The sequence below is a fragment of the Hylobates moloch genome, unplaced genomic scaffold (assembly GCF_009828535.3).
Source record: "Hylobates moloch isolate HMO894 unplaced genomic scaffold, HMol_V3 SCAFFOLD_6, whole genome shotgun sequence".
NCBI classification, from domain to species: Eukaryota; Metazoa; Chordata; class Mammalia; order Primates; family Hylobatidae; genus Hylobates; species Hylobates moloch.
The window spans coordinates 8,259,870-8,276,219 of record NW_026652281.1 but is presented as its reverse complement, the minus strand read 5'-3'; the positions used below and the strand labels follow the sequence as shown (position 1 = coordinate 8,276,219).

Below are 16,350 nucleotides of genomic sequence, written 5' to 3'. Positions count from 1 at the left end.
ATTACTCAAATCATCCTTCCTTTCAGAGGCTGGAGTTTTGTTTTTTATGTTTTTGTTTGTTTGCTTGTGTGTTTGTTTTTGAGATGGAGTCTCAGTCTGTCCCCCAGCCTGGAGTGCAGTGGTGTGATTTTGCCTCACTGCAACCTCTGCCTCCCAGGTTCAAGTGATTCTCGTACCTCAGCCTCCCAAGTAGCTGGGATTATAGGCGCCGTCCACCATGCCTGGCTAATTTTTTTTGTATTTTTGGTAGAGATAGGGTTTCACTATGTTGGCCAGGGTGGTCTCAACTTCCTGACCCTTGTGATCAGCCTACCTCAGCTTCCCAAAGTCCTGCGATTATAGGTGTGAGCCACCGCACCTGGCGGAGGCTAGGGTTTCTTTTTTACGTTTGGCGGGCTAGGGGAGGGGTGCTGCTGATTGGTTGGAGATGCAGTGATACGTGTGTGGAAAATAGTGTGGTTCTGGGTGGGGCCACAGGACCAGTGGGCGGTCCAGGTAGAGCCATGCAAACGCCCGAAAAGACGTCTCAAAAGGCCAATCTCAGGTTAAACCACAGTGATGTTATCTGTAGGAGTAACTGAGGAAGTTGAGAATCTTGTAACCTCCAGAAAAATGGCTGCTAACCAGTTAGTCTCCACCTTAGCAGAATCCAGGCCCCTCTCATCCTCCTAACCTGGTCTTACCTGAGCTTTACAAAGGCAGTTTAGTTTTGGGGAAGGGCTGTTATTTAAACTATAAACTAAATGTTTTCCAGAGTTAGCTTGGCCCAAGTCCAGGAATAATTAAGGGCAGTTTGGAGGTTAAAGGCAAGATAGAGGTTGGTTAGATCAGATCTGTTTCACTGTCATAATTTTCTCGTTGTTCTGATTTTTGTAAAGGCAGTTTCACAGCCTTTTCTTACTCTTCTCTGTTGACCATGGTGCCTGAGTGGGATTATTGATTTTGCCACTAGAGGGCATCTGCCACCAGGGAGAGTTGAATCATCGCAAGCACAGAAACAGAATGCGAAGGTGTCTGGGTGCTTGCGGGTGAGAATGGTTGCCTTTGACCTTGCATAGGGCAGGAGGGGAGGTGCAACTGGGGAGCGCCTGACCCATATGAGGTCGTTCTCAGGCGGCAGAAATTAGGCCCAGATCGCTAAAGCATTTTTTTTTTTTTTTAAGGGCCCAGGAATTGTAACTTGAAATTTCCTGCCCTTTCAACATTCTGATATGGATAACACTGTGTGTCTTAAGTTGGGTCATGGGTTCACAAATGTTCATGCTACTATTATGCTTTAAATTGTATGTATGAGGCCGGGTGCAGTGGCTCATGCCTGTAATCCCAACACTTTGAGAGGCTGAGGTTGGTGGATCGCTTGAGGTTAGGAGTTTGAGACCAGCCTGGCCAACATGGTAAAATTCTGTCTCTACTAAAAATACAAAAATTAGTCTGGTGTAAAAATTAGTCTGGTGTGGTGGTGCACGCCTGTAATCCCAGCTACTTGGGAGGCTGAGGCAGGAGAATCGCTTGAACCCAGGAGGCGAAGGTTGCAGTGAGCCAAGATCGTGCTATTGCACTCCAGGTTGGGCAACAGAGCAAGACTCTGTCTGAAAACACAAACAAAAACCAACAACCATGTACATATGGTAAGCATAAGACCTTGCAGTAGCAAATATTTTAGGATAAATATTACAATGGAAAATATTGTCTAGGTCCATGGAACAAATATGTCACTGTAGCCCATTTCAGCCTGAGCCTTTGGTATTGAAAATGTGGGTAACTGAGTTCTGGAGACCACCTGTTGATTTCACGCATCAGAGCTGTTCTTACCCTGGGTGGGCGCAGACCAGAAACAAGCAGAGACCATCTCGCCCATCAGCATGATGATTCGGTCTTTGTGTTTGACTCTTTTAGTTCCTCACATACCTGTTTTCACGAGAAAACAGCATCTGGGATGAGAAGTATGATGCGGTGGACATGCAGGACATGAACAACCCCCTGTCTCATTACTGGATCTCCTCGTCTCATAATACGTGAGTTTCAGATGAGCCTGTGATGGGTTGGGCAGCACAGAGCACGAGAGGGTTGAGGCAGGGGTCCGATGCGCCACTCCGGTGAGCCCTGTTGTGAAGCAGGTGGAGGGTGTAGCACCGCATTCCTTGGACTAGAATACACAGAAGCTTCTGGAAGGGGCTGGGAACACACTTCCCTTTCTCAGTTGGCATTGCAATAATCTGTTTTCTGTGGCCCTAAAAAGCCAGTAAAAACAAAAGTAACTAAAAGTAACTTAGTAACTGAAGTAACATAGTAAACTTAGTTTTTCATGATTTGGGCATCTCACAGTAGCCACACCAAAGCAATTCAGTGACTCATTGAATTGATTCATAGGGAGTGTGTACCCTGTGCCTGCTGGGAGCTGGGGATGTGGCTGTGAACAGGCAGCAGCCATGTCCTCATGTGCTGGGAGGAAGGCCTCCATTGAAAGTTAACCACAGAATAGGACTCGCTGATGTGGGGAGCAGGTGGTAAGGCGAGGAGAAGTGTTTCAGACAGAGGAGCAGCATGTGCCAAGGCCCTGGGGCAGGAACAACTGAGAGGAGTCTGCTAAGGCTGGAGTGCAGAATCCAGGACAGCGGTGTCGGGAGGGGAGGAAGGCAGGTCTTGCTGGAGCAGGACCTTGTAGGTCACCGTGAGAGCTGTTGGGGACACCCTGATGACTTTTAACCAGAAAACGAGATGCTCACAGGGGGCTCTTGGGATGGTTACTCTGATTGCAACAGAGGGAGGATACAGGATGTTACGCTGATGTTCCAGTATTTAGTCTGTCTTATTGGGTGAGGGGGTGAAGTCCTTGGGTCATGGCCCCCGGAGCTGTGGGTGGGGACTTTCCTAAGTGACATTCCAGAGGGTCATCTGGGTGAAGGCTTTTTATGGTGTTATGCTCCAGGCGTTTGGGAAGGTAAAATCTCTTTCAGGGGGAAATTGATTACACAGTTCTCTCTTCCCCACCATGCCCATCATTTTAAGAGTTTGTGTTTCCGCATGGTGAATTCTAGAAAACCTAGAAGACAGTTAAGAAATACAAACTTAAAAAAAAATTTTATTTTCAGTTCGGAGGTACGTGTGCAGGTTTGTTATGCGGATCAACTTGTATCATGGGGGTTTGCTGTGGAGATTATTTTGTCACCCAGGTATTAAGCCTACTACCCATTAGTTATTTTTCCTGATCCTGTCCCTCCTACCACCCTCTGACAGAACCTAGTGTGAGGAACATAAAGTTTTTTTTTTTGTTTTTTTGGTAGAGACAGAATTTCACTATGTTGGCCAGGCTAGTCTTGAACACCGGGCCTTGTGATCTGCTTGCCTCGGACTCCCAAAGTGCTGGGATTACAGGCATGAGCCATCATGGCTGGCCTTGGAACACAAATTTTAAAAAAGTTGGGGTGAATCATGATGAGGAGGAAAGTGCATTAAACAGTAATTCTTAGAGCAGTTTTGGTGGATATGGCTCCTAGCATAGCTGATTCCACCAACAGTTGTTGAATGTCTGTTTTGTGCCTGGCCTAGAGCCCTGATATCAAAAGAAGTGCCCATCTTTGTTTAGACCGAGGACCCAGAGAGCAGCCACGGGGCCTTGTTAATTCATCTACTGCAGCTTTTTTTGCTTCTGACTTGCTTTGACCAACTTCTCCTCAAAAGAACATGTCCTCTCCATGCTTGCATTGCCCAGGCGGTCAGCAGTCACCTCCTGCGACTGTGGCCTGAGTGTAAAGCTCATGCCTTGTGTGACCATGGGATTGTGTATTTCTGTCCTAGGCCTTAGCTTTGAGTCTTTCTAGATGGAAGAACTCAGAGCTTTGGGAGCTCAGGCGGAGAAGTTCCCCCATAACACCCTGAGGTGTAGGCTTGTCCCGCAACCCCTGTGGCTGCCACCCCCGCACAGCCACCTGCCTTCTCTTCTGCAGGTACCTCACAGGTGACCAGCTGCGGAGCGAGTCATCCCCGGAAGCTTACATCCGCTGCCTGCGCATGGGCTGTCGCTGCATTGAACGTGAGTAGCTCCTTCTTGGTGGAGGTTAGGCTCACAGCAATTTGAGGATAACCATGTGGCTGCTCCATGTGTTCTTTAAAATTTTTAAAAAGTTTTAATGGACACGTAATAACTGTGTATATTTTTGGAGTTAGAGTGTGATGTTTCTTTCTTTTCTTTCTTTTTTTTTTTTTTTTTGAGATGGATCCCCTGTCATCTGTATCTCCTCAGCTTCCTCCTGGGCTGGTATTAGAGGAAGGCAAACAGACACCCGCTGTGTTTTGGCAGTGGGATCCTATGTGTGCGCAGGTACCCTGTATCACCTGGATTGGGGGGTCTGTGAGCAAATGTGAAAAGAACAGTCAGGGATAGATATGGTGGCTCATGCCTATCATCCCAGCACTTTGGGAGGCTGAAGTGGGAGGATTGTATGAGGCCAAGAGTTTGAGACCAGCCTGGGCGACATGGTGAGATCCTATCATTACAAAAAGGAAAAAAATGAGCTGTGTGTGGTGGCATGCGCCTGTGGTCCCAACAACTTGGGAGGCTGAGGTGGGAGGATTGCTTGAGTCCAGGAGGTTGAGGCTGAGGTGAGCTGTGATTGTGCCACTGCAGTCTAGCCTGGGCAACAGAGTGAGACTCTGTGTCTAAACAGAAAAGAAAAGAAGGGTCAGGTGGCATCTGTGGCTGGGCAGATGGCAGATGCCTTATTTCCCTCCTTCCTTCTCATCACCTCTCTGCCTGTTTTCCTTCCGGCCTCTCTCTCACCAAAGGCTCATGGGTGCATTTGGCTGAGAAAAGGCAACAACCGGCTTGGCGTGGTGTCTCATGCCTGTAATCCCAGCAGTGTGAGAGGTCGAGGCGGGCGGATCCCTTGAGATCAGGAGTTTGAGATCAGTCTGGCCAACATGGCGAAACCCTTTCTCTACTGAAAATACAAAAATTAGCCAGGCGTGGTGGTGCACCTCTGTAATCCCAGCTATTTGGGAGGCCGAGGCACAAGAATCGCTTGAGCCTGGGAGGCAGAGGTTGCAGTAAGCTGAGATCGCGGCTGTGCACTCCAGCCTGGGCAACAGAGGGAGACTTTGTCTCAAAAAATAAAATAAATAAATAAAAAAGGCAACAACCACTGACTTAGGCTCCAGTGTTACCAAAACCACTTATCATGGAAGCAACGTTTTGTAGCAGTTATTCTATAGACTTTCTTCCCGTTTATGATTTGTTTCCCCCCTCAGGAAAAAACAAATGTTTAAAAGTAAAGCTTGAAGCAGTCACCTCCTGTGCCCTCCAGGGGCCCAAAAGATTGGGGATGTTCATCTTCCGCATGACCCATTTCTGTTTGAAAATATTACTGTGAACCTTTACAGATAAATTTCTCATTAGTCTGTGTCATTTCCGCGGGTAAAAAGGCAGTCAAGGTTTTCAACAGGCAAAGTCAGAAAATAAAACACGTGGTAAACTCTTTGAAAAGAAGCGTTAAGGTCGGGTGTGGTGGCTCACGCCTGTAATCTTAGCACTTTGGGAGGCTGAGGTGGGCGGATCACGAGGTCAGGAGATGGAGACCACCCTGGCCAACATGGTGCAGCCCTGTCTCTACTAAAACACAAAAAATTAGCCGAGCGTGGTGGTATGCGCCTGTAGTCCCAGCTACTCGGGAGGCTGAGGCAAGGGAATTGCTTGAACCCAGGAGGCGGAGATTGCACTGGGCCAAGATTGTGCCACTGCACTCCAGCCTGCGCAACAGAGCAAGACTTCGTCTTTAAAAAAAAAAAAAAAAAAGCAAAGCAGCATTGAAACTAGCTTGTCTTGGACAGCTGCACTTGCATTATGTAAGCGCACAGGGAACCCTGCGGACACAGGGAAAGCCATGTCCTCGTGTTGGCAGCCGAATAGAGGGAGTGTGGGTGTCGTTGTCTAGTAACTGAACCGGTGTGTGGGCCGGGGGCTGACCTCGGGGCTGTCGGTGAACACACGTGGTATTGAGGCTGCGGCGTTTCTCCCTGTAGTGGACTGCTGGGACGGGCCCGATGGGAAGCCGGTCATCTACCACGGCTGGACGCGGACCACCAAGATCAAATTTGACGACGTCGTGCAGGCCATCAAAGACCACGCGTTTGTTACCTCGAGGTCAGTTGGCTGATTTCTGGGTGGTGTGACTTAAAGGGGAAGGCATCTAGGGTTGGATAGACAGGTGGACAGACAGGCAAACACACATAGACGCCTCCCTCCAAATGCAGGAAGGCCTGGGCCCCATCTTGGCCAAAGCCACTGCCGTCAAGTTCTCACCCGAGTGTTGGCGCCCCCTGCAGGCCGAGAGTGCAAGTTGCTCCCGGGCTCTAGAGCCCCCGAGGAGGCTCTGGCTGGGGAACCCTGTGGCCGCTCAGTGCCCACCCCACCTCCTCATTCTGTCTGGCCCCCACTTTCAGGACCCTCGAAAGAGAGGGAAAGGTTGGGCACAGTGGCTCACGCCTGTAATCCCGGCACTTTGGGAGGCTGAGGTGTGATCACCTGAGGTCAGGAGTTCGAGAAGAGCCTGGGCAACATGTGAAACCCCATCTCTACCAAAAAAAAAAAAAAAAAAAAAATCAGCTGGGTGCAGTAGCATGCGCCTGTGGTCCCAATTACTTGGGAAGCTGAGGTGGGAGGATTGCTTGAACCTGGGAGGCAGAGGTTACAGTGAGCTGAGATTGCACCACTGCACTCCAGCTGGGGCAACGGAGTGACACCCTGTCTTAAAGAAAAAAAAAAAAAAGAAAAACAAAAACAAAAAAAAGAGAGACAAGGAAAGTTAAAATTCCCCTTCTGTCCTAATTCCCTCTTTTCTGCCCAGTTCTCTCCCCCGCCAAACCTGTTTCTACAGGCGGAATCCAAGCAGCCAGTAGTGGTGGTGGTGTGTTTTTTGAATACCCACCTGGGGCCAGGCTCTGTGCTAGGTTCTTTGTACATGTGATCATCTTGATTCTTTGCCACAAAGTGAGTATGGTGATCCCCATTTAACAGATGAGTAAATTGAGGCAAGGAGGGGTTAAATGGATGAGAACATTTAGGTTCATTTCAAGGTTTTCTGACCTCAGGTCTAATCCTTTTCTGTCCCACCAGAAGATATTGGTCTGGGCTGGAGGTCAACGAAATTGTTCTGTAAAGAACCAGATAGAAATATTTCAGGCTTTGTGGGCCCTGTGGTCTCTGTTGCAACTATTCAGCCCTGCTGCTGAAGTGCAAAGCAGCCATGGACAAGAGGTAAACACATGGGTCTGGCTGTGTTCCAGTTAAAACTTGAATTACATATTACAAAAATAGATGGCAGGCCAGATTTGGGGTGGAGGCCGTCATAGGCTGACTCCTGGTTTGGGTTCCTTGTTGTTTCTGAGAGCTGGCAAGAGGCCTTCTATAGGCTTAATGGAATGATAGTTGTCTTTTTATCCCTTCTGGGGTAGAATAGCAGTTACGAGTATGGGTTCTGAGTCCTTCTCGCTGAGTTTGAATCCAGCTGTTGAGTACTAGTTTGGGCAAAGCACTTACCATTCTATGCTTCAATTTCCATGTTAAAAAATAGAGGTGATAACTGTGTGCACCTCACAGGGCGGTTGTGATGATTAAATGAGATGCCATTACAGCAAGTGCTTAACCCTGCACCTGGCATAGAGTAACTGTTCAGTCAATAAGATCGATTTTTTTTTCTTTTTTTCTTTTCTTTTTTTTTGAGATGGAGTCTTGCTCTGTCGCCCAGGCTAGAGTGCAATGGCAGGATCTTGGCTCACGGGAGCCTCCACCTCCCGAGTTGGAGCAATTCCCCTGTCTCAGCCTCCCGAGTAGCTGGGATTACAAGCACCCGCCATCATGCCCCGCTAATTTGTGTATTTTGGTAGAGATAGGGTTTCAATACATTGGCCAGGCTGGTCTTGAACTCATGACCTCAGGTGATCCTCCCTCCCCAACCTCCCAAAGTGCAGGGATTATGGGCATGAGCCACCGCGCCCAACCCGACTGGTTATTTTTATTGCATTTACTGCAGATGTCCTTCGAGCTGAATGGAGGTGTTGCTCTGAGACAATGAAATTAGGGACGTCTTTTCCCACTTGGAGAAAACCTTTCAGTGAAGGCATATGGTTTCTCCATAGCAGTGTTCCCCACATAGGGCCCTAGCCCTTCTAAGTGCCAGCCTCCATCAGGCAGGTGGAAGGAGCCTGTATTAACAGACACTGTGCAGTGGCTGCTTACACTCTGCTTTGAGAGTTTGCTTTCATTTGCAGGAATAAGTGCTTATGGTTGTGAGCTGATAGTCATTCATCGAACATTATCTCATTCGTGACTAGAGGAAGTTTTTTTCTGGTTAAAATAGGCCTGGAATCATCTAACACCTATAGGGCTAGAACTCTGTAATCAAATATTAATGCATTAATGTTTTCGCAGCAAAAGGCATCCTTATTGGTATTAAGAGGGATTTAAGAAAGTGAATGCAGGCAGCATTCGTTCGAATGGTTCAGATTTTGCCGTCAGTTATGTTTTGATACCAACTTACTAGGTAGTCTTTGTTCTAAAAGCTTTTTAGCTGTTGTTTTCTAGTAAGGGTGTGTGGATCAGGATCGGGGAGTGAGCTGGGTCCACGCTTTCCAGGAGTCATGAGGCTGTGATTGACCTGAGCTGGAGCATGGTTAAGGATTTTATTTTTAACATTGTCAGTGTATTTTCACATTTACCTTCATTTCTATTGAGTGACGTGATTTCCTATTTATGGAAGTGACATAGCTGCCTTTAGAATAATTTTGTTTCATAGTAAATGCCATGCATAAGCCTCAGATGGATTCTTGGTGGGAAAAACCCCATCTATACAGTGTATTTCTTGGATAACTGGGGAAATTTGAGTATGTCTAATGATCAGTATGTCTAATGATCATTATTTAAAGATAGTTTCCTGAGGTGATATGGTGTGGTGATGTCGGGGGATGTTCTTAAGACATACCTGTTGGGGATGTCTGCGCCTCATTTCAGATGGTTCAGGAGGAAACATAAATATGTGTATAAATGAAATATAAATATAGGCTGGGCACAGTGGCTCATGCCTATAATCTCAGCACTTTCGGAGGCTGAGGCGGGTGGATCAACTGAATTCAGGAGTTTGAGACCAGCCTGGCCAACATGGTGAAACCCTATCTTTACCAAAAATACAAAAAATTAGCTGGGCATGCTGGCAGACACCTGTAATTTCAGCTACTCAGGAGGCGAGGCAGGAGAATTGCTTGAACTTGGGAGTTGGAGGTTGCAATGAGCTGAGGTTGCGCCATTGCACTCCAGCCTGGGCAATGAGTGAAACTCCATCTGCAAAAGAAAAATAAATAAATACATAAATAAATGACTTTTCTCCTGCCTCAGGAGGAGTATGTGTGTGTATATATACACACACACACACACACAAATATATATGTGTGTATATATATGTATATATGTATATAAATGTACTAATGATATGTGAATGTATACATACACACACGTTCACATGATATAGAAGGATACAGGTGATCCTTATTGGTGGATTCTGTAACTGAGTTTACCTACTTGGTAAAATTGACTTGTAACCCTAAATCAAATCTCAAAGCACTCTGAGGTCATTTTGAGACATGCACAAAGTGTGGGAGATGAGACTCACGTGATGCACACGTGTTCAGCTGAGGTTGGGCAAAGCAGCGCTCCCCTTCCTGGTCTACAGCATGAAAGCTTCAACAAGTGTCCCTCTCACCATCTGTTGACTGCCATGTTTTTCCTGTTTTTGAGCTTTTTCTTGGTGATTTTGCTGTTCAAATGGCCCGAAGCACAGTGCTGAGGGCTGCCTGGTGTTCCTGAGCACGAGAAGGCTGTGATGTGCCTGATGGAGAAAACACCTGTGTCAGATACTCTTGGTTCCGGCATGAATTACAGTGGTGCTGGCTGTGAGCCCAGTGTCAGTCAACAGTATATACCAAATTAGGTGTCTTTAAACAGAAACACATTTAAAACAAGGTCAGATATTGATCCATTAAGGAAAATGTTGTGACCACAGGCTCAAAAGGCCCTGACCCTGTATTTCCCCTTAGGAGCAATGGCTCAGGTATTTGCCAGTCAGTGTTGGTGGTGACTTTATGGATCATAACCCCATTAGATAAGAAAAATCAACTATAGATACACACACACAAATGATCTATAAATACACAGACACCTTATAGAAATAGACATATATACACATACAAATAATAAATGTATGCATGCATACATATGTAAATTACATATGTGTGCATGTGAATGAGAATATATAAAACCGATATACTTTATAAATAGAGGAAGTAATAGACATACTAAAGTAGGTGGATGCGCACATGGAACAGAGTCCCTGTTGGTGACCCTGGGTGAAGCACACATGGGTGCTTATTGTGCTGTGTGTTCATCTTTTCTGTAGGTTGAAATTTAAAAAAAGATGAGAGACTTTGTAAGTTTAAAGACATGAATGGATGGAAAAAAATAGAGAGAAAAGGTGCATTCTGGGGTATGGGGAAGCTCCCGAATCAGATTGCAGCTGTTCTTGAGTCCCAAGGCCTGTGTCCTCACACCCAGGGTGAGGTCCTCTCCTTCTGGGAGGGCGGATGTGGGGGCCGTGCCCCCCGAGCAGCGCCCGGTTTCTGTCGCCCCAGGGCCGAGCTGCCCTGGCCCCTCTGTGGGGCAGATGCAGAGGTGCGTGCTCCCCCTGCCGAGCTGCCCACCCTCTTCCGCCTGCAGCTTCCCAGTGATCCTCTCCATTGAGCAGCACTGCAGCGTGGAACAGCAGCGCCACATGGCCAAGGCCTTCAAGGAAGTGTTTGGCGACCTGCTGCTGATGAAGCCCACGGAGGCCAGCGCTGACCAGCTGCCCTCACCCAGCCAGCTGCGGGAGAAGATCATCATCAAGGTAGGCACCCCGGGTGCTGCTGTCAGCTGTCCAGGGACCCCAGTGGCTCGGTTCCCTGGCTCTGGGTCCCATTCGCAAGTTCTATGTCCTACTGGGCCTGCTCCAGGTCCCACTGCACAGGCTCAAACCTGCTCTAACACTGTGACCGTAGGCAAAGTCATTAACCTTTCAGAGCCTCTGTTTTCAGCAGTCTCTGGCGGGGGGATAATACTGGAACTCACCTGGTTAGCTTGCTGGGAGCATGACGTGGGGGAAGGCGTGCCGAATGCGTGGAACTGCACCTGTCGTGTAGTTGGTGCTACGTTAAGTGCTAACTCGTTATGGTTCGTTCATTCATTGGTGAACCTTCCCCATCCTCTCTAGAGTCAGCCCCATGTGAGGTGCTGGAGGTGTCCAGCGACCTGGATGCCGTTCCTGTGACTGGGGCTTCCAGTTGTGTGGGAGGCGGGCAGTTGCTAGAAAAGGCTGAGTGCAGCAATAGGGCTGATGTTCCGAGTGCTACAGGGGAGATGAGTGATTATATCTGTGCCTAGGGATGCCATGGTAACATTTGGGTTTTTGAATTATTAGGATAAAGAGACCAGATATGCAGTGGCTTAAAGCACAGAAGTGTTTATTTCTTCCCCATGTGAGGGAGAATGTTCTGTGAGTTTTGAGCTCTAGCCCACAAGGTGACTCAGGGACCCGGGGCCCCCGCATTCTGCTCTAGCATCTCTCAGGGCAGCAGTTTTCAACTTGGGTTTCACAGACCCCTGAAGAATCCACACTTAGAATCAGAGGCGCATGTGAACTTCAACAGAAAGAGATTACATCTTTATTTGTTTAACCTGTACATAAAACTTAGTAGTTCCTTCCGTTGTGAACATTGGCAGCAAGCCACTTGGGGGCTCTGTCACCAGCAGAAGTCATGAGTATTTTCATATCACGTTTACAGTTATTGCAAATATTTCAAAATAATGTTGTGCTTGTCATCACTTTGGAATTATGGAGGTTATTAGGTCTGCCTCTAGATCTTATTTAAGATGTTAATGAATAAACACATCTGTTAGTGTATTGCAAATATTTATTTAGTGTCTTAATCATGTTTCAATATAATCGAGTTTCCTTTGTAATTTTATGCATTATTATTCGGAGAAAAGGGTCTGTAGGCTTCTCCAGATTTTGAAGGAGCTCATTACACAAAAACGGTGAAGGGACTTTGCTTTGTCCTTGTTTGTGCTTGGACGCTGGGTCTCAGGCATATCCGAGTTCCAGCTCAGAGCACGGGAAGTCCAAGGGTGTCCAGGGCAAATGGTTTCTGGTAAGCAAGTCAGCTGTCCTGTCCTTTTCTTTACTGTTCTGTGCATGAGAGCTTAGTCACGTTACCTGCAAGGACAGTGGAATCTGAAGTCCCTAGTGGGGCAGCCTTTCATGGAAGGAGCAAATGTGAATTTTGTTGGCATTCCACAAGCTCATGGGGAAGGACAAACAGCTGTTTCGTAGGTGTTTCAGTCTGTTCATGCAGCTATCACAAAATACCATAAGCTGGGTGGGTTATAAACAACAGGAACTGATTTCTTACAGTTCTGGAGGCTGGAAGTTCACGGTCAGGGTGCCGGTATGAGAGTCCTCTTCCAAGTTGTAGGCTGCCGATTTCTAGTTGTGTCCTCACATGGTGGAAAGGGTGAGGCAGCTCTGTGGAACCGCTTTTATTTTTAAATATTTATTTAATTATAAATAATCATCTGGGACATGGAGATATCTTTGGCCTCTTTTATAAGGGCACCATTCCCATTCATGAGAGCTCTACCCTTATTCCCATTCATGAGAGCTCTACTGTCGTTCCCACTTATGAGAGCCCTACCCTAATTCCCATTCATAGGAGCTCTACCCTCATTCCCACTCATGAGAGCTCCACTCTCATTCCCATTCATAAGAGCTCTACCCTCATTCCCATTCATGAGGACTCTACCCTCATGACCTAATCACCTTCTATGTTACCCATTCTCACACTGCTCATAAAGACATACCCAAGACTGGGTAATTTATAAAGGAAAGAGGTTTAATGGACTCACAGTTCCATATGGCTGGGGAGGCCTCACAATCATGTCAGAATACAAAGGAGGAGCAAAGTCACATCTTACATGGTGGCAGGCAAGACAGCTTGTGCAGGGAAACTCTCATTTATACAACCAGATCTCATGAGATGTGTTCACTATCACAAGAACAGCATGTGAAAGACCCACCCCCATGATTCAGTTACCTCTCACTGGGTTCCTCCTATGACATGTGGGAATTATAGGAGCTACAATTCAAGATGAGATTTGGCTGGGGATACAGCGAAACCATATCACCTTCCAAAGCCACCATCTCCAAATACTGTTATGTTGGGGATTAGGTTTCAACATATAAATTTTGGGAGGACACAGACATTCAGACCATAGCAGTAGGCAGAGAAGGGGTATGTCCTTCCAGTTTGGGGGAATAGCACACACAAGGGTGTGGTGGTGTCAACACATGGCATGTACCCTGTATTGTCACTGGGCCACCAACATACATTGGGCACAATCCTTATGTTCCAGGAAGTCGTGGTTTGGTAGGGAGACAAACCCATCAACAGAGAAACACTAAACAGTGCAAGGAGCTTTGGCCAAGCCCAGTCAGAGGAGGGGATGTTGGTGCCCCCGTGGGTAAGAGCATCAGTACACGGGGAGTGTTTGGCCAAGATCGTGACCCTTAAGGTACAGATGTTTGCCTAAGCAGGAGATCAGCTGCCATTGTCTTAGTCTTGCAGATGAGAAGTGTGAGGCCTGGATAAGTGCAGCCACCTGCCCGGGGTCACAAGTTAACAAAATAGGTGCAGTGCTGTTTGCCCCCAGGCAGTTGTTTCGGAGATGCCAAGGGATGCTTCCAGCATGGTGAAGGCAGGATAAGGGGTGGAGGGAGCTCGGCCATGGAGGGTCCATGGCTTCTCAGGCACCTAGTTGGTGAGTCTTCGGGGCAGCCTGGTTGCATTTGCTCTTCCCTGTTCCCAGCTCATTCCTTCTGTTTCCATTAGGATGGCTTGCTCCCTGTTCCCAGGGATTTTTCAGCTCTTGTTCTAGGAGGAAAGTACTGAAGTCCCCTTTTAGAGCCACACCTGATAGGCTGTGGCTCACTTCTTTCTATTTCAAGAAATGAGGTGGAAATAGCGTTGGCCACATGGTTACTTTGTACCATGCACTGGGCTAGGTATGGTCATACGTATCTTCTTATTCAGTCTTGTCAAGACACTGCAGGACGAATAACCTCAGCCCTTGCCCACTTTATAGATGTGGACATTGAGATTTGGAGGTTAAATGGCTCAGCCAGCGTCACACATTTAGTGTTTGCTGAGGAAATTATTCAAGGCCGAGGTGGTCTGCCCTCAAAGCCTGTTTTTCCATGCCTGTATCATGCTGCCATTCACAAGGGACACTGAGGTCCTGCTTCACTGTTGACACTTACCTTTCACGTTGTTTGACTTACGAGATCCCACAGGGGTTGCCACGTCCCGATTTTACGAGACAGATTACTGAGACTCTGATGATGACTCAGCCAAGGTCACATGGCCAGTCAGGTAATAGGCCCTGAATTCAAATCTGGATCTGACTCCCCATCCTGAGCTCCTTCACCAGGTTAAGTTACCCTCAACTTACAGACGCTTGCCTGCGTGGGAGTCCAGGTGTTATCACTGTCTTAATGTTGCAGATGAGAAGCCTGAGGCTCAGAGAAGTGCAGCCACTTGCCCGGGGTCACACAGCTGGTAGAATAGCTGCAGTGCTGTTTGCACCCAGATCACCTTAGTCTAATCCCCAGTGGGTCCCCCGCCACCTTGCCCAGCCTGTTGCCTCTGGACTGCAGCCTGCCTTTCCCTCTGTGTGCTAGAGAAGGCTGGGCACATGGGGTATTGTTTATTCACCGAGTATCAACAGATCACTTACGGTCTGCTAAGTGCTCATCTAGCACAGGAGACTCAACAGGAAGCAAAACAACATTCCTGCCTTCATGGGGCTTATATTCTAGCAGTGAAGACAGAAGACAAACACATGGTGTCTGTAGGACTAGACAAAAGAGAGGAATAAAGCAGGCTTGGGGCTAGAGAGTGGCAGGATGGGAAGGGGAGTGTGGGCTATGTTTACTTATTTATTTTTTACTGGGACAGTGTCTCACTCTGTTGCCCAGGCTGGAGTGCAGTGGTGCAGTCTCAGCTCACTGCAACCTCCATTTCCCAGGTTCAAGCAATCTTACTGTCTCAGCCTCCTGACTAGCTGGGATTACAGGCACGTGCCACCATCCCCAGCTAATTTTTTTATTTTTGTAGACACAAGGTTTCACCATGTTGGCCAGGCTGGTCTAGAACTCCTGAGCTCAAGTGATCTGTCTGCTTCAGCCTCCCAAAGTGCTGGCCTTATAGATGTGAGCCACTGCGCCCGGCCAGTATGGGCTATTTTTAGATGAAGCTGTAAGGAAAGCTCCTCCTCCTCATTCAAGGTAGCCTGGAGGGCAGAGCTGAACAGACTAAGAGGGAAGCCAGGCAGCAAGAACAGGCATTGCAAAGGCCCTGCCTGGGAAGAGGCAGATGAAGGCTGCCGGCTCAAAGTCCTAAACTTGGGTCTCCGTGGAGACAGCCTATATGTATGTTTTCCCTTCAGCATAAGAAGCTGGGCCCCCGAGGCGACGTGGATGTCAACGTGGAGGACAAGAAGGATGAGCACAAGCAACAGGGAGAGCTGTACATGTGGGATTCCATTGACCAGGTGGGCCTTGGTCCCTTCCCGTAGCCACTGTGGCCACCCCCCTTGCAGCTGCTTCTTGGAGCCCTGCTGGGAGCTCTGAGAATATGCCTGTCTTGTTCTCATTTTTAGTCAAGTGAGTTTTTGCCATGTGAATTTACCTTCCTTCTTAAACTTTATTTATTTTGTGGGACAGGGTCTCACTCTGTCGCCCAGGCTGGAGTGCAGTGGTGTGATTGCGGCTCACTGCAGCCTTGACCTCCCAGGCTCAAGTGATCCTCCCACCTCAACCTCCCTGAGTCTCTGGGACTGCAGGTGCACACCACCATGCCCGGCTAATTTTTTGTATTTTTGCAGGAATGGGATTTAGTCACGTTGCCCAGGGTGATTTCAAACTCCTGGGCTCAAGCAATCCTCCCGTCTTGGCCTCTCAAAGTGCCGAGATTATAGGCATGAGCCACTGATCCTGGCCAACTTTATTTTCCTTTTGCATTTTTAATGTTTTATTTTGAAATAATTTTAGATTAAATATAATATATTTACATACACACAAATAGTATGGGATATTCCCATCTACCCTTACCAAGCTTCTCCAAATATTATTAATAACATCCTACATAACCATAGTATAATTTGCACAATCAGGAAATTAACATTGGTACGATACTAATAACTGGTTTATAGACAGT

The 16,350-nt window shown here is 47.5% G+C and overlaps 1 protein-coding gene across 4 annotated transcripts in view; it reads left to right on the top strand.

The window, feature by feature from the left end:
- The window catches only part of PLCG2 (phospholipase C gamma 2), a 186,722-nt gene that overhangs the window by 110,525 nt on the left and 59,847 nt on the right, over positions 1 to 16,350 (top strand). For all 4 annotated transcript variants that reach the window (XM_058440446.1, XM_032156340.2, XM_032156341.2 and 1 more), the window contains 5 exons: positions 1,897 to 2,015; positions 3,948 to 4,033; positions 6,019 to 6,139; positions 10,760 to 10,928; positions 15,581 to 15,685. In XM_058440446.1, the coding sequence (XP_058296429.1) occupies positions 1,897 to 2,015; positions 3,948 to 4,033; positions 6,019 to 6,139; positions 10,760 to 10,928; positions 15,581 to 15,685 (600 nt within the window). The remainder of the gene's footprint in view (positions 1 to 1,896; positions 2,016 to 3,947; positions 4,034 to 6,018; positions 6,140 to 10,759; positions 10,929 to 15,580; positions 15,686 to 16,350) is intronic.